This window comes from Schistocerca cancellata, chromosome 1 (genome assembly GCF_023864275.1).
Source record: "Schistocerca cancellata isolate TAMUIC-IGC-003103 chromosome 1, iqSchCanc2.1, whole genome shotgun sequence".
NCBI lineage: Eukaryota > Metazoa > Arthropoda > Insecta > Orthoptera > Acrididae > Schistocerca > Schistocerca cancellata.
The window spans coordinates 643,255,337-643,274,266 of record NC_064626.1 but is presented as its reverse complement, the minus strand read 5'-3'; the positions used below and the strand labels follow the sequence as shown (position 1 = coordinate 643,274,266).

The 18,930-nt window shown below is 40.4% G+C and overlaps 1 protein-coding gene across 1 annotated transcript in view; it reads right to left on the bottom strand.

Moving 5' to 3' along the window:
- The window catches only part of LOC126183356 (pre-mRNA-splicing factor CWC22 homolog), a 135,218-nt gene extending 116,547 nt beyond the window's left edge, over positions 1-18,671 (bottom strand). The window contains exon 1 of the mRNA XM_049925272.1: positions 17,360-18,671. Coding sequence (XP_049781229.1) covers positions 17,360-18,364 — 1,005 coding nt within the window. The 5' untranslated portion in view covers positions 18,365-18,671. The remainder of the gene's footprint in view (positions 1-17,359) is intronic.
- Between the last annotated feature and the right edge of the window lie 259 nt (positions 18,672-18,930).

Genomic DNA, 18,930 nt, shown 5'->3' with positions numbered 1-18,930 from the left:
CCAAAAAGTTATCAATCCAGTCGCAAATTTCATGTTGCCCCATATGATCGTACTTTTGACAATAAGCATAGTTATGGTACCAAGTCAAATACTTTTAAGAAATCAAGAAATGCTCCTACCTGACTGCCTTAATCCAAGCTTTCAGTGTGTCATGTCAGAAAATTGCAAATTGTTTCACATGTTTGATGTTTTCAGAATCCATGCTAGTTGGCATGAAGGAGGTCATTCTGTTCGAGGTACTTCATTATGTTCAGCCCAAAATATGTTCTAAGATTCTACAACAAAGCAATGTCACTTATCCTGGACAGTAGTTTTGTGGATCACTTCTACTGTCCTTTTGCTTTACTACCCTCAATTTCATTTTCTGTCTGATTCACAAAGGACAGGACACCAACATCAGTGCCACTAATAGCCTTTACATAACACACAGAATTTCTTTGGGTTTTGTGAAAGACCATTTCACAATATTCTGCAATGATAGTCATTGAGGGCTTCAGGCATTGCTCTCGTAAGAGCCAAATGCATTTTATGCAGCATCTCTCTATCTATAGTCATATGCATTGTTTTACGCCTATTATGCAGTAGTATCTGTTTCTTTAGAACTTTTTTTCCAGTGATTCCATATCATGGAGAATCCCTCCCATTATGAATTGTTCTCCGGGTATGCATCTAACCAGTGCATGATCAACTATTCTTTTGCTTGAGCCATAGTTCCTCTAAATGCTCCTGCCCTGTGCTGAATTTTTCAAGTTCCTCACTGAGATATGACACCACTGAGCTTTCATCTAGTTTAATGAACATATATATCTTTCTGGTTGTTTTAGTTGTTCTTTCGTAATCATTGTTAGCCAACAGAATCACAGTCACTGGTACCAGCCTCGATGTGGAGGTCCTCAGAAAGATCAGGTCTATTTGTTGTCATTAGACCCAACATACCTCCACCATCGGTGGGGTTATGAACTATCTGTACTTGGCAGCTTTCAGAGAAGGCATTTACGATGTCTTATCATGCCCACAACTAACAAAACTTTGATTTTACAAACTGATTGTAGGATGATTATAGTCTCCACTGATGATTTCAGAATGATCGCGGAAGTTATGTACAAGCAAACTGAGGTTTTATCTAAAATTTTTGGTTACATTAGGAGGCGAGTCTGGTGACTGATAAAAGGGTCAAATTACCACTTTATGCCCGCACCTGATTCTGAGTCTTGCCCAATCAATCTCACATGTAACTTCAATTCCTATCTCGGTGGATTTGAGTTTATTGTCTATTGCAACAAATATACCACACCCCTTTTCCATAAGCCTATCTTTTTGACATACATTTAAATTTCTCCCAAAATCTCACTGCTGTCAATTTCAGGTTACAACGAGCTTTCTGTATCTAGTATTATATGAGCTTCACTGCTTTTTGGGAATACTTCAAAAGATGGACTTTGTTGAGAATGCTTCAGCAGTTAACCGCTAGGATTTTAATACTTTCACCTGTGGGAGGCATTCCTTTTGATCTTACATTGATGCTTATGGGTTACTTACAGCTGTTATTACATGGGTTAGCTGGAGAGTTGCCTGAAGTAAAAAACATTGTGTATACCTCATACAGAGTCAGCTGCTTAGGTAGCAGTCTCTGATGTATAATGTATGCCTTACCAATTTATGGGAACCCTACAACCCTCAACCCTAAGGCGGAAGTCGAGGAAGTCACAGGCTGCCTTGTAGAAGTCTCTGGTTCAGTACTTCCACTTGACTCAGAACCAATGGGTCAGATCAGTTCTAGCGACAATGCTGCAAATTGAGAGCTGGTCTTCTCACCATACTCTGCCAGTATGCTGAAATGATCCAATTACAACCTCGAAGTCCAGAACACAGGCATAATTATTTCCGTGCAGCACAATATGCAGTTGGTTGCACATTCTTCCTTCAATGGCTGCCAAAACAGCCTCTTCAACATGTTGCATGAGGCCCCCAGGCATACACACTGAGTGCATCTGGTGTCCTTTCCTGTCCCTTGCTGCCATTTCCCTAAGGAGTACCTTCTCACAAACACAGGCACTGCAGTGTCAGTTAACATGAATGGCTAGTGGAGAAAGATCAAAAGCATCCATGACTGTGGGACTGATGTACGCTGACTACAGGAAAATTAATGAAATATTTGGTGGAAGAAGAAACAGATGTACAAATATCAAAAGCTGAGATTGCAAGCCAGTCCTAAGCAAAGAAAGATGGAGGGAATACATAGGAGGGCTATACAAAGGAAACAAACCTGAAAGCAATATTCTGAAAGAGAAGAAGTAGATAAAAATGACATGGAAGATATGACACTGCGAGAAAAATTTGACAGAACACAAAGACCTAAGTCAAAATGTGGCACATGGAGGAATAGACAACATTCCCTCATAATTCTTAAAATACTTGGGACAATATGGTGATGAAACCATTCCACTTGGTATGCAAGATATATGATACAAGCAAGATATCCAAAGACTTCAAGAAGAAATAATTCCATTACAAATAAGGCAGATTCTAATACATGTGAATATTACCAACCCATCAGCTTAATCAGACACAGATGCCAAATACTGATACAAATTATTTATAGAACAATGAAGAGACTAGTAGCTGATCTCAGGGCAGATCAGTTTGGACTACAAAGGAATGTAAGAATACACGAGGTAATACTGACTTATTTTTGAAGATAAACTAAGAAAATCCAAACCTATTTTAATGCCTTGGCAGATTTTGAGATGTTTCGACAATACTGATTGGAATGCATTCTACGAAATTCTAAAGGCAGTTGAGACAAAGAATAGAAAAAGAAATGTTATCTACAACTAGCAGAGAAATGAGATTGCTGTTACAGAGTTGAAGGACACAAAAGGGAACCAATAGTTAGGAAGGAAATGATAGAATTGCCCATGTTATTCAATTTGTACACTGAGTATGAGTAAGGGAAAACCAAGAAGAAATGTGGAAAGAAGACTGAAGTTCAAGGACAAGAAAAACTTTGAGGTTTGCCAGTAAAACTGTCGCTCTGCAGCAACAGTGATAATTAAACAGAATGGTAGTGTCCTGAAAAGAGGTTACGAGATGAATAACAAAAGTAAAACAAGTATAAAGGAATGCAATCAAATTAAACTAGACAATAGTGAGAGAATTAGATCAGGAAATGTGACACTGAAAGCAGTAGATGAGTTCTGCTATTTGGGCAGCAAAATGACCGACATGGCAGAGGATATAAAATATAAACTGGCAGCAGCAATAAAAGCATTTCTGAAAAAGATAAATTTGTTAACTTCTAATATAAATTAGAAATTTAGGAAATCTTTTCTACAATTTTTGACTGCAGCGTAGACATTGAAGGAAGTGAAGTGAGAAGAGAACAGCAGCTTTTAAAGCACAAGCATATTGAAATTTAGACAGGTAGATCTGTCCAAAAGGAAAGAGGATAGAAGCTTTTGAAATATGGTGCTGAAGAAGAATAATGAAAATTAGATGGACAGAACTCAAAATTAATGATATGGTTCCGAATTAAATGGGGAAAGAAAAGAAATTTATCGCACAACTAGACTAAAAGAAAGAATTGGTTGATAGCACACATCATCATGAGGCATCAAGAAACTGTCACTTTGGTAATGGAGAAAATTAATTGTACAAAGGGACCATGGCTTGACTACAAAGCAGGTTCAAATGAATGTAGGTAGCAGTAGTTGTGCAGAGATTGATTTGTGTGGAGAGCTGAATAAAATAAATCTTTGCATTGAAGATAACATCAAAAACTACTGCCCGAGATGAACTAATTTCCATGATGAAAATTAAATTTGCGAATTGGGTCCGATTTCTTTGATGAATTTTATTAGCACATTTTGTTCCATATTTTTCTTTTACTTTTTTTACTTTCTTTACCTCCTCCCCCCCCATGAACCATGGACCTTGCCGTTGGTGGGGAGGCTTGCGTGCCTCAGCGATACAGATAGCCGTACCGTAGGTACAACCACAACGGAGGGGTATCTGTTGAGAGGCCAGACAAACGTGTGGTTCCTGAAGAGGGGCAGCAGCCTTTTCAGTAGTTGCAGGGGCAACAGTCTGGATGATTGACTGATCTGGCCTTGTAACAATAACCAAAACGGCCTTGCTGTGCTGGTACTGCGAACGGCTGAAAGCAAGGGGAAACTACGGCCGTAATTTTTCCCGAGGGCATGCAGCTTTACTGTATGAGTAAATGATGATGGCGTCCCCTTGGGTAAAATATTCCGGAGGTAAAATAGTCCCCCATTCGGATCCCCGGGCGGGGACTAATCAAGAGGATGTCGTTATCAGGAGAAAGAAAACTGGCGTTCTATGTATCGGAGCGTGGAATGTCAGATCCCTTAATCGGGCAGGTAGGTTAGAAAATTTAAAAAGGGAAATGGATAGGTTAAAGTTAGATATAGTGGGAATTAGTGAAGTTCGGTGGCAGGAGGAACAAGACCTCTGGTCAGGTGACTACAGGGTTATAAACACAAAGTCAAATAGGGGTAACGCAGGAGTAGGTTTAATAATGAATAGGAAAATAGGAATGCGGGTAAGCTACTACAGACAGCATAGTGAACGCATTATTGTGGCCATGATAGATACGAAGCCCACACCTACTACAGTAGTACAAGTTTATATGCCAACTAGCTCTGCAGATGACGAAGAAATTGAAGAAATGTATGATGAAATAAAAGAAATTATTCAGATAGTGAAGGGAGACGAAAATTTAATAGTGATGGGTGACTGGAATTCGAGTGTAGGAAAAGGGAGAGAAGGAAACATAGTAGGTGAATATGGATTGGGGCTAAGAAATGAAAGAGGAAGCCGCCTGGTAGAATTTTGCACAGAGCATAACTTAATCATAGCTAACACTTGGTTTAAGAATCATGATAGAAGGTTGTATACATGGAAGAACCCTGGAGATACTAAAAGGTATCAGATAGATTATATAATGGTAAGACAGAGATTTAGGAACCAGGTTTTAAATTGTAAGACATTTCCAGGGGCAGATGTGGACTCTGACCACAATCTATTGGTTATGACCTGTAGATTAAAACTGAAGAAACTGCAAAAAGGTGGGAATTTCAGGAGATGGGACCTGGATAAACTGAAAGAACCAGAGGTTGTACAGAGTTTCAGGGAGAGCATAAGGGAACAATTGACAGGAATGGGAGAAAGAAATACAGTAGAAGAAGAATGGGTGGCTTTGAGGGATGAAGTAGTGAAGTCAGCAGAGGATCAAGTAGGTAAAAAGACGCGGGCTAGTAGAAATCCTTGGGTAACAGAAGAAATATTGAATTTAATTGATGAAAGGAGAAAATTTTAAAATTCAATAAATGAAGCAGGCAAAAAGGAATACAAACGTCTCAAAAATGAGATTGACAGGAAGTGCAAAATGGCTAAGCAGGGATGGCTAGAGGACAAATGTAAGGATGTAGAGGCTTATCTCACTAGGGGTAAGATAGATACAGCCTACAGGAAAATTAAAGAGACCTTTGGAGATAAGAGAACCACTTGTATGAACATCAAGAGCTCAGATGGAAACCCAGTTCTAAGCAAAGAAGGGAAAGCAGAAAGGTGGAAGGAGTATATAGAGGGTCTATACAAGGGTGATGTACTTGAGGCCAATATTATGGAAATGGAAGAGGATGTAGATGATGATGAAATGGGAGATACGATACTGCGTGAAGAGTTTGACAGAGCACTGAAAGACCTGAGTCGAAACAAGGCCCCTGGAGTAGACAACATTCCATTGGAACTACTGACGGCCTTGGGAGAGCCAGTCCTGACAAAACTCTACCATCTGGTGAGCAAGATGTATGAAACAGGCGAAATATCCTCAGACTTCAAGAAGAATATAATAATTCCAATTCCAAAGAAAGCAGGTGTTGACAGATGTGAAAATTACCGAACAATCAGTTTAATAAGCCACAGCTGCAAAATACTAACATGAATTCTTTACAGATGAACGGAAAAACTAGTAGAAGATGACCTCGGGGATGATCAGTTTGGATTCCGTAGAAATGTTGGAACACGTGAGGCAATGCTGACCTTACGACTTATCTTAGAAGAAAGATTAAGGCAAACCTACGTTTCTAGCATTTGTAGACTTAGAGAAAGCTTTTGACAATGTTGACTGGAATACTCTCTTTCAAATTATAAAGGTGGCAGGTCTAAAATACAGGAAGCGAAAGGCTATTTACAATTTGTACAGAAACCAGATGGCAGTTATAAGAGTCGAGGGACATGAAAGGGAAGCAGTGGTTAGGAAGGGAGTTAGGCAGGGTTGTAGCCTCTCCCCGATGTTATTCAATCTGTATATTGAGCAAGCAGTAAAGGAAACAAAAGAAAAATTCGGAGTAGGTATTAAAATCCATGGAGAAGAAACAAAGACTTTGAGGTTCGCCGATGACATTGTAATTCTATCAGAGACAGCAAAGGACTTGGAAGAGCAGTTGAACGGAATGGATGGTGTCTTGAAGGGAGGATATAAGATGAACATCAACAAAAGCAAAACGAGGATAATGGAATGTAGTCGAATTAAGTCGGATGATGTTGAGGGTATTAGATTAGGAAATGAGACACTTAAAGTAGTAAAGGAGTTTTGCTATTTGGGGAGCAAAATAACTGATGATGGTCGAAGTAGAGAGGATATAAAATGTAGACTGGCAATGGCAAGGAAAGCGTTTCTGAAGAAGAGAAATTTGCTAACATCGAGTATAGATTTAAGTGTCAGGAAGTCGTTTCTGAAAGTATTTGTATGGAGTGTTGCCATGTATGGAAGTGAAACATGGACAGTAAATAGTTTGGACAAGAAGAGAATAGAAGCTTTCGAAATGTGGTGCTACAGAAGAATGCTGAAGATTAGATGGGTAGACCACATAACTAATGAGGAAGTATTGAATAGGATTGGGGAGAAGAGAAGTTTGTGGCACAACTTGACCAGGAGAAGGAATCGGTTGGTAGGACATGTTCTGAGGCATCAAGGGATCACCAATTTAGTATTGGAGGGCAGCGTGGAGGGTAAAAATCGTAGGGGGAGACCAAGAGATGAATACACTAAGCAGATTCAGAGGGATGTAGGTTGCAGTAGGTACTGGGAGATGAAGAATCTTGCACAGGATAGAATAGCATGGAGAGCTGCATCAAACCAGTCTCAGCACTGAAGACCACAACAACAACAACATATTTGTTTTCTTTTATGGCTAAACACAACTGATTACTGTTTTTTTTTTTATTCCACTTTACAGCAGTTTAGTTTTACACTTTGAGTTGGGCTTGGAAATACATATGGAGACAACAACCAATGATGATATGAAGAACAGAAATTTGAATACAAATCTACTCTGAAGTCCCATGATTTCTGAATGAGAATTCATTTCATGTTTCTTTATTTGTAGTGTTTAGATTATTTCTTGCCTACTGGAATATTCTGCACAGCCTTCTTTGATGTAAAAATCTTTGCTCAAGTTAAAATGAAGTTTAATTCGTTTTTGTGACTGTTGTAGTACAGAAACTGTGAGTGCATAACTTAAGTTTTATCTGTAGTAATGTTTTCTAAACAAGTCATACATGTCTGCTGTTGTATAATGTAGTGTATCTTTACAGAATCTATTGTTAAAATTTTGAAATTGACTACACAAACCTGAGAAAGAGCACTCTTTGCAGCTGACAAAAGTATGCACGACAGGAATGCAGCTACACCAGAAAGTGCATTGTGACATGCACTGGTTTTGTTCTACAAACATTTTCATGAATACATATAAGTCAAAATTATAGCTGTGACAGACCTGCCGATACTCGAGCAATATAGATGTGTCAACCAAAACTTGCAGTACCACCCACTGGCATTGACCTGTGACATAACTGTGCCATATTGTGTGACAGTGTGGTGTATTAGAAATTGACCACGTTTGCAGAAGGGGTGATGTGAGTATGTGGTGGCATTCCAAGGTGGGACATTTATGTTTCTAAAGTGTTTGTGAGTGATTCAATGGACAGCTTGAATGCTGTTCATAAGAATAATATTGGAAATGTTTGCGGCAGTTCATCAGTGACTTATTTTTATGTTGGCAGTTATGGGCAATAGATTCATTTTCCTGTTTGGAATTATTAGCACAGTGTGTTGTTTATGGTTGGAGATATAATTTTATGTTTTGTTTCTTGTTAGTTTTTTGATGTAATGAATTTCATGAGGAGGTCACCATATGCCACACTGGAGGATGATATGGACACTATGATTAAATCCTTACAATTGTCACATTTAACTGCCGATATGTGAAGTGTCATGTTTGTGGAGAAGGTATGAGACTGACCATAGTTGCTGCATCTCAGACCAGGGATCATATGTGGTGCTTTCAATGATGCATCTCAGACCAGGGACCATATGTGGTGCTGTCAATGGGACAACAGTTGGCGTTCTATCTGGAAGGGTTCTTGGTTTCAGAATGCTAGGGTGGCCATTTGAGAAATTGTGCTAATGACATATTGTTTTAGCTATCATTCATCAACTGAGGTTTCTGCTCACGAGATGGGCATCAGCAATCGACATTGTTAGATTGGTTTTCTTTTCCTAGGAAGGTGTGTGTGGAATTTAATAAGTAAAAGGGTATAAGGGCACACTTGGGGATTTCAGGTGCTCTAGCTGACATTGGGAACATGGGTGCTGGGTTTTCTGAATGGTTGTTAGGGTGGTATGTAGATGGATAAAACAGGTTTAACTGAGGAATAAATCGAGGAGTGGACTGTTGTTGCATCTCATTCATTGTCTGTTTATAGAGACTGGGGTATCAGACTTGTAAGTGGAATTTAAGAATTACTGGATTGGTGCTTGTACTAATACACTAGTAGGATTCTGGAGAGAGGAGGGCGGGTGTTAAATCTGTGACAGGGGGAAAGAGACGTTCTCCAACCTTGCAGTCTCATCCAGATGAGTACTGTTGGAGGAAGAATGCACCAGATTATTTCTGTTCGTTTAAGAGCATGTTCAAGGTTATAGGGAAAATGTGTAGGCCGAAGGACGTAAGTTGAATCGATGGGGCAAATTGTTTCACTGAGTTCGGGTTGATTTGTAAAGATTGATTTTTGGTTTGGTTTGTTATTTGGTGGTGTTTGATAGGGTGTGGGGAAGGCTTGGAGGTAGTAGGGGCTGAGGATTGTTGTAGGTTATTTTGTTTGGAATGTTTAGCGTTTTTTTCCCCCTCCAAAGGTGTGAACAATATTATTTTTTTGCTAGTTATGCTTTTATTTGGGTAGTGTGTTTACAACAGGTATTAGTAGGTTGGAGGATGGTAGTTTGGAGGGGGAAGCTTGGGAGGAATGCGCGGCATTTATGGTTGTGTGTGTGTGTGTGTGTGTGTGTGTGTGTGTGTGTGTGTGTGGGGGGGGGGGGGGGGGGGGGGATAGAATGCACACATAATTGTTTGTTTCTTGTATATCAAAATTTGTATTAATCCAATTTTCTATGAATTTTTGGGTTGCATTGTTAGCTGTAAGTAATTATGTTTGTTTGTCATTGGAAGGTAGCGAGGAATTTGTTTCAACTACATTGGTAAGATTAGTTTTTCGATATTAGCTCTATGAGTTTTGGTTTGTGGTACCGCAGTCTTCATTTCAGCTACACAGCATAGGTGAAGTGTTCAATACTGGATTCGTGAAGCTGTGTGTGGTTTTGTGGTATCATGGACTAGGTTCAAGTTATACAGGTCAAATGATATTTCCGGCACTGATTTTGTAGCTATTTGTGTTCATGGTACTGCAGACTTCAGCTGAGCTTAACAGATCAAGTGAAATTTCTGATACCAGTTGCTCTTCAGGTTTTCGAATAGAAGTTTAGTTGACATGTGGAATAATCAGAGGACACTGGGTGCTCGCTCAATGTCCTTGACCAGTGCATGGAACCTGGGTTTTACAATGCACAATGCACTTACAGATTGTGCTGTGCAGCCAAGACTAATGATCCATTCTCTTAATGTCTATTCTGACATACCTATCTCTCCTACTTTTCAAACTTCACAGCAGCTCAACAACCGAGCAAGGTTAATAATTGGCTCCTTTTACCGACCCCCCGACTCAGCAGCATTAGTGGCAGAACAACTGAGAGAAAATTTGGAATACATTTCACATAAATTTTCTCAGCATGTTATGGTCTTAGGTGGAGATTTCAATTTACCAGATATAGACTGGGACACTCAGATGTTTAGGACGGGTGGTAGGGACAGAGCATCGAGTGACATTATACTGAGTGCACTATCCGAAAATTACCTCGAGCAATTAAACAGAGAACCGACTCGTGGAGATAACATCTTGGACCTACTGATAACAAACAGACCCGAACTTTTCGACTCTGTAAGTGCAGAACAGGGAATCAGTGATCATAAGGCCGTTGCAGCATCCCTGAATATGGAAGTTAATAGGAATATAAAAAAAGGGAGGAAGGTTTATCTGTTTAGCAAGAGTAATAGAAGGCAGATTTCAGACTACCTAACAGATCAAAACGAAAATTTCTGTTCCGACACTGACAATGTTGAGTGTTTATGGAAAAAGTTCAAGGCAATCGTTAAATGCGTTTTAGACAGGTACGTGCCGAGCAAAACTGTGAGGGACGGGAAAAACCCACCGTGGTACAACAACAAAGTTAGGAAACTACTGCGAAAGCAAAGAGAGCTTCACTCCAAGTTTAAACGCAGCCAAAACCTCTCAGACAAACAGAAGCTAAACGATGTCAAAGTTAGCGTAAGGAGGGCTATGCGTGAAGCGTTCAGTGAATTCGAAAGTAAAATACTAGGTACCGACTTGACAGAAAATCCTAGGAAGTTCTGGTCTTACGTTAAATCAGTAAGTGGCTCGAAACATCATGTCCAGACACTCTGGGATGATGATGGCATTGAAACAGAGGATGACAAGCGTAAAGCTGAAATACTAAACACCTTTTTCCAAAGCTGTTTCACAGAGGAAGACCGCACTGCAGTTCCTTCTCTAAATCCTCGCACCAACGAAAAAATGGCTGACATTGAAATAAGTGTCCAAGGAATAGAAAAGCAACTGGAATCACTCAACAGAGGAAAGTCCACTGGACCTGACGGGATACCAATTCGATTCTACACAGAGTACGCGAAAGAACTTGCCCCCCTTCTAACAGCCGTGTACCGCAAGTCTCTAGAGGAACAGAAGGTTCCAAATGATTGGAAAAGAGCACAGGTAGTCCCAGTCTTCAAGAAGGGTCGTCGAGCAGATGCGCAAAACTATAGACCTATCTCTCTGACGTCGATCTGTTGTAGAATTTTAGAACATGTCTTTTGCTCGAGTATCATGTCGTTTTTGGAAACTCAGAATCTACTATGTAGGAATCAACATGGATTCCGGAAACAGCGATCGTGTGAAACCCAACTCGCATTATTTGTTCATGAAACCCAGAAAATATTAGATACAGGCTCCCAGGTAGATGCCATTTTCCTTGACTTCCGGAAGGCGTTCGATACAGTTCCGCACTGTCGTCTGATAAACAAAGTAAGAGCCTACGGAATATCAGACCAGCTGTGTGGCTGGATTGAAGAGTTTTTAGCAAACAGAACACAGCATGTTGTTCTCAATGGAGAGACATCTACAGACGTTAAAGTAACCTCTGGCGTGCCACAGGGGAGTGTTATGGGACCATTGCTTTTCACAATATATATAAATGACCTAGTAGATAGTGTCGGAAGTTCCATGCGGCTTTTCGCGGATGATGCTGTAGTATACAGAGAAGTTGCAGCATTAGAAAATTGTAGCGAAATGCAGGAAGATCTGCAGCGGATAGGCACTTGGTGCAGGGAGTGGCAACTGACCCTTAACATAGACAAATGTAATGTATTGCGAATACATAGAAAGAAGGATCCTTTATTGTATGATTATATGATAGCGGAACAAACACTGGTAGCAGTTACTTCTGTAAAATATCTGGGAGTATGCGTGCGGAACGATTTGAAGTGGAATGATCATATAAAATTAATTGTTGGTAAGGCGGGTACCAGGTTGAGATTCATTGGGAGAGTCCTTAGAAAATGTAGTCCATCAACAAAGGAGGTGGCTTACAAAACACTCGTTCGACCTATACTTGAGTATTGCTCATCAGTGTGGGATCCGTACCAGATCGGGTTGACGGAGGAGATAGAGAAGATCCAAAGAAGAGCGGCGCGTTTCGTCACAGGGTTATTTGGTAACCGTGATAGCGTTACGGAGATGTTTAACAAACTCAAGTGGCAGACTCTGCAAGAGAGGCGCTCTGCATCGCGGTGTAGCTTGCTCGCCAGGTTTCGAGAGGGTGCGTTTCTGGATGAGGTATCGAATATATTGCTTCCCCCTACTTATACCTCCCGAGGAGATCACGAATGTAAAATTAGAGAGATTAGAGCGCGCACAGAGGCTTTCAGACAGTCGTTCTTCCCGCGAACCATACGCGACTGGAACAGGAAAGGGAGATAATGACAGTGGCACGTAAAGTGCCCTCCGCCACACACCGTTGGGTGGCTTGCGGAGTATAAATGTAGATGTAGATGTATATATTGCCAGATGGGATACTACAGAGAAATGGCTAACACACAGTCTAGGAGATCTTTTCAGAAAGAATTTTTCAGTCTTCTGTGGAGCTATGGAGCTTTTTGAAGCTTCCTAGTAGATTAAAACTGTGTGTCACACTGGGATCCAAACACAGAACATGCAATGCTTTTACCGAATGAGCTATCAATTCAAGATCCATACTGAACCCCCCCCCCCCCCCCCACCATGAACCATAGACCTTGCCGTTGGTGGGGAGGCTTGCGTGCCTCAGCGACACAGATAGCCGTACCATAGGTGCAACCACAATGGAGGGGTATCTGTTGAGAGGCCAGACAAATGTATGGTTTGAGAAGAGGGGCAGCAGCCTTTTCAGTAGTTGCAGGGGCAACAGTCTGGATGATTGACTGATCTGGCCTTGTAACACTAACCAAAACGGCCTTGCTGTGCTGGTACTGCAAACGGCTGAAAGCAAGGGGAAACTACGACCATAATGTTTCCCGAGGGCATGCAGCTTTACTGTATGGATAAATGATGATGGTGTCCTCTTGGGTAAAATATTGCGGAGTTAAATAGTCGCCCATTCGGATCTCCGGGCGGGGATTACACAGGAGGACTTCGTAATCAGAAGAAAGAAAACTGGCGTTCTATGGATCGGAGTGTGGAATGTCAGATCCCTTAATCGAGCAGGTAGATAAGAAAATTTAAAAAGGGAAATGGATAGAATAAAAATTGGATATAGTGGGAATTAGCGACGTTCGGTGGCAGGATGAACAAGACTTTTGGTCAGGTGAATACAGGGTTATAAATACAAAATCAAATAGGGGTCATGCCGAGTAGGTTTAATAATGAATAAAAAAATAGGAGTTCAGGTAAGCTACTACAAACAACATAGTGAACGCATTATTGTGGCCAAGATAACACACGAAGCCCACGCCTACAACAGTAGTACAAGTCTATATGCCAACTAGCTCTGTAGATGACGAAGAAATTGAAGAAATATATGATGAGATAAAAGAAATTATTCAGATAGTGAAGGGAGACGAAAATTTAATAGTCACGTGTGACTGGAATTCGATAGTAGGAAAAGGAAGAGAATGAAACGTAGTAGGTGAATATGGATTGGGGCTGAGAAATGAAAGAGGAAGCTGCCTGGTAGAATTGCACATAGAGCACAACTTAATCATAGCTAACACTTGGTTCAAGAATCATAAAAGGAGGTTGTATACATGGAAAAACACTGGAGATACTGACAGGTTTCAGATAGATTATATAATGGTAAGACAGAGATTTAGGAACCAGGTTTTAAATTGTAAGACATTTCCAGGGGCAGATGTGGACTCTGACCACAATCTATTGTTTATGACCTGTAGATTAAAACTGAAGAAACTGCAAAAAGGTGGGAATTTGAGGGGATGGGACCTGGATAAACTGAAAGAACCACAGGTTGTAGGGAGTTTCAGGAAGAGCATAAAGGAACAATTGACAAGAATGGGGGAAAGAAATACAGTAGAAGAAGAATGGATGGCTTTGAGGGATGAAGTGGTGAAGGCAGCAGAGGACCAAGTAGGTAAAAAGACGAGGGCTAGTAGAAATCCTTGGGTGACAAAAAAATACTGAATTTAATTGATGAAAGTAGAAAATATAAAAATGCAGTAAATGAAGCAGGCAAAAAGGAATACAAACGTCTCAAAAATGAGATCAACAGGAAGTGCAAAATGGCTAAGCAGGGATGGCTAGAGGACAAATGTAAGGATGTAGAGGCTTACCTCACTACGGGTAAGATAGATACTGCCTACAGGAAAATTAGAGAGTCCTTTGGAGAAAAGAGAACCACTTGTATGAATATCAAGGGCTCAGATGGAAACCCAGTTCTAAGCAAAGAAGGGAAAGCAGAAAGGTGGAAGGAGTATATTGAGGGTCTATACTGGGGCGATGTTCTTGAGGACAATATTATAGAAATGGATGAGGAGGTAGATGAAGATGAAATGGGAGATATGATGCTGGGTGAAGGGTTTGACACAGTATGAAAGACCTAAGTCGAAACAAGGCCCTGGGAGTAGACAACATTCCATTAGAACTACTGACGGCCTTGGGAGAGCCAGTCCTGACAAAACTCTACCATCTGGTGAGCAAAATGTATGAGACAGGCGAAATACCCTCAGACTTCAAGAAGAATATAATAATTCCAATCCAAAAGAAAGCAGGTGTTGACAGATGTGAAAATTACCAAACTGATTGGCGAAGATCAGTTTGAATTTCGTAGAAATATGCGAACACGTGAGGCAATACTGACCCTACGACTTATCTTAGAAGCTAGATTAAGAAAAGGCAAACCTACGTTTCTAGCATTTGTAGACTTGGAGAAAGCTTTTGATAATGTTGACTGGAATAATCTCTTTCAAATTCTGAAGGTGTATTTACAATTTGTACAGAAACCAGATGGCAGTTATAAGAGTCGAGAGGCATGAAAGGGAAGCAGTGGTTGGGAAGGGAGTGAGACAGGGTTGTAGCCTCTCCCCGATGTTATTCAATCTGTATATTGAACAAGCAGTAAAGGAAACAAAAGAAAAATTCGGAGTAGGTATTAAAATCCATGGAGAAGAAATAAAAACTTTAAGGTTCGCCGATGACATTGTAATTCTGTCAGAAACAGCAAAGGACCTGGAAGAGCAGTTGAACGGAATGGACCGTGTCTTGAAAGGAGGGTATAAGATGAACATCAACAAAAGCAAAACGAGGATAATGGAATGTAGTCGAATTAAGTTGGGTGATGCTGAGGGAATTAGATTAGGAAATGAGACACTTCAAGTAGTAAAGGAGTTTTGCTATTTGGGAAGCAAAATAACTGATGATGGTCGAAGTAGAGAGGATATAAAATGTAGACTGGCAATGGCAAGGAAAGCGTTTCTGAAGAAGAGAAATTTGCTAACATCGAGTATAGATTTAAATGTCAGGAAGTCATTTCTGAAAGTATTTGTATGGAGTGTAGCCATGTATGGAAGTGAAACATGGACGATAAATAGTTTGGACAAGAAGAGAATAGAAGTCTTTGAAATGTGGTGCTACAGAAGAATGCTGAAGATTAGATGGGTAGATCACGTAACTAATGAGGAAGTATTGAATAGGATTGGGAAGAAGAGGTGTTTGTGGCACAACTTGACTAAAAGAAGGGATCGGTTGGTAGGACATGTTCTGAGGCATCAAGGGATCACCAATTTAGTATTGGAGGGCAGTGTGGAGGGTAAAAATCGTAGAGGGAGGCCAAGAGATGTATACACTAAACAGATTCAGAAAGATCAACGTTGCAGTAAGTACTGGGAGATGAAGAAGCCTGCACAGGACAGAGTAGCATGGAGAGCTTCATCAAACCAGAGTCAGGACTGAAGACCACAACAACAACTGAACCATTTGTTTACTTGAAAGATAGCAAATAGAAAATGAGGTCAGTGACACACTTCTGATACATTACCACAAGCAGAACTGAGTGGAAACTATCAAGGCCAGACTGAATCAGCAATTAGTCATCAAATGTGTATGATGTGCAACGCATTTGGTATTTAATGGTGCACAACATGCTAACTACATTATTATTCATACTTACCCAAGATCACTGACATAAAACCTGGCATATCAAAACTGCGGAAAATTTATGCTTTGGTGGAAGTTACTATGGTCAGACTAATTCTGTTATTAATTGCATTCCATGTTGCTTAATCTGAGTGTGTAGTGTACTCCATCAACTGACTTTGGAACAAAATAACTCTAAATACAACATTTTTTTAATTAATTGGAAGAGGGACATACTGACCTTCCTGATACCACCCATCTGGTTTCAGCCATGACGTCATCAAAATAGCGACCTAAATCACTCATCAGAACCTAACATGTGCCACACACATGCCATAACAAGACTTATAATTATCCTCCTAACATGCGAATCAGCTTTAAACCTGACATATCTTGAACTATGCTATACATCAGTCTGCTAGCACAAACAAGATTTTATAATCACGTTCTTCAGCATCACCAACACCCAACCAAATATCATCTTCAGGTCTGACTGCATGTTTAGTATGCAAAAGCACATCTACTATGTTTCTAGATATTATTTGTATGTTTATTTTTTTAAATGATCTAATGAAGACGTCAATTCATTGAGGGGAGAGGATAAATTGTAACATGTAGAACTCAAAATGTTACAATGTAAGGGTGCAACAATGGTTTGTATCACGTTGCATACTAGAGCTAAATAGGTGTGGTGGTGATGGTGAGTGTACTGCAGATCGTCATGCTGCTGTGGGCACTTTTTTTGTATGAAGATTAGGTTCACAGATTTGAATGTAGAGCTACTTCTCCCACCCTCCCTCCCTCCAAAATGAAGTTGTAATGAAAGATTCATTCTTACAACCTGTCACGGACTGTATGAAATAGGTAAATAACTTGTTGACAATAAACATCTAAACAACGGAACACATAAGATCAAATGTTCTGCGAACATTAGCGGTGTTTCATAAATGCAGGCTTACTAACACAAGCAGCACTCATGTTAAACTTAGGCCAGCTTAGTAAGCAGCCACCCATAAAGTTAAAGATACAACTAACTGTAAAGATTCCAGGTGCACTGAATTCCACCATACTTTGATGAAAGGCTTACATGTATAGCCGTCTTTTTGTTGTGCAATTCAATGTCTCCCTGTATAATGAGCACCAATCTATCCTTTTCTTCATAGTGTCAATATATTGTTACTCAACTATTTAACATAAACTAAAAAGACTTAAGTACATATTAAACTTCTTAAGAGCATACCTTGCTATTGATAACAGCAACTAAAGCAGCATAAACATGAGTAAAAGTGGGTGATGCAGCTTGGGCCTGTATAATAGACCGACACAACAATCCTCGGCCCCTAACAATATTTTCTCGAAGGAGTTCCCGAACAATTTTACCGATATTTCCCGTGTTAACTTTGTTGATGTGGCCATGAATAGACTTTTTAAGAGCCTCCCAAGCCAATCTCTGATAAGCAGCACTTGTTTTGTCTGTTATTTGGGCTTGCATCATTCTCAGTTTAGCTGGAGGGATATATGCACCTCCTGTTTTTGATGTAATCATATCGAGGGATTTTTTCTGCGGTGCTGGAGCTGCCGGTGGTTCCATTGTCACGTTTGCACTTTCGGTGGCTGTCGATTCACTAGTGGGTTTTGATCTGTTATCCAATACAGTACTACTGTCTTTCTTGGGGCTGCGATGGTCACTTCTCTTACTACTGTCTCTATAGTCAGTGTGTTTACTGCCAGCGTTTTTGTTATCTTTCCTGTCTGTATAAGACTTGTCTGAATAGGAATCCCTATTTCTATATTCAGACCTCTTAAATCTGAAATTTTCGCCGTTATCATGGAAACTACGTGGATCTGAATAATATCTCTCATAACCGTCTTTGTCTGCCGAATAGTGTCTGTCTGAATCGCGTCTTTCACTTCGTTCATGACTACTACCATACCTGTCTCTCATAGTCCTCGAATCTTCGTAGCGCCTGCTTCTACCTGAACCATTCTGCTCTGTCCTGCTGTACTGGTGGTTTGGTGTTTCAACATCAGCGAACGAAGCACTGCAATCCCTACTTCTGCTATTGCGTTCTTTATCCTTATACCTTGACCCTGAATTATTGCGGCGACTTTTATACTGATCTTCCCTTGTATCCTCTTCATGTCTTTTCTGTTTCCTTCTTTCGCTGCCTTCTTTCCGGTAAGTTTCCGAACCCCTTCCGTCTTTGTCCGACAAACGATACGTCGCAGCTTCATTGCGGCTCATTGTGTCTGTTGCTTCCACTGACAAGCGAACTGTATAATCTGTAACACCATAACCAATGGAGGCCTACACCATACTCTTGAGATTACAAACATTCAATACTACGGTGCTCTGACACAGCATACGAAAAATTCGCATGAGTACGACGCTACTTATAACACTTCTAAACAACTTCTCGACAACATACACGGAAGCACAACAGGACACACCACTAACATCAACAACATTGCATTTGCAAAGAATTTAAGACACAGATATCTATACAACCTCCGGGAATGAACACAAATGTCATATCCAATGCGTGCAACCACAGCCTTGATTTTGCTACCTACTGCGTCAGCAGCGCGCCAAGCGGTCAGTACGTAAAACAGTTCGGTGCGATCGTGATAGCAAAAGCAAGCAGCAGTTATTTTGGTTTGTACAATGGTTTTTACAAATGGGAGCATAGGGTACCGCAATAAATTGCAGCAACAAAAAGAAGAAGGTACCACATCTGTCCTTTTTTAGGTTTCCTAAGACTCTGAGAGGTAGACACCACCATATTACTAAACTGTATCGTCAGGATTCGC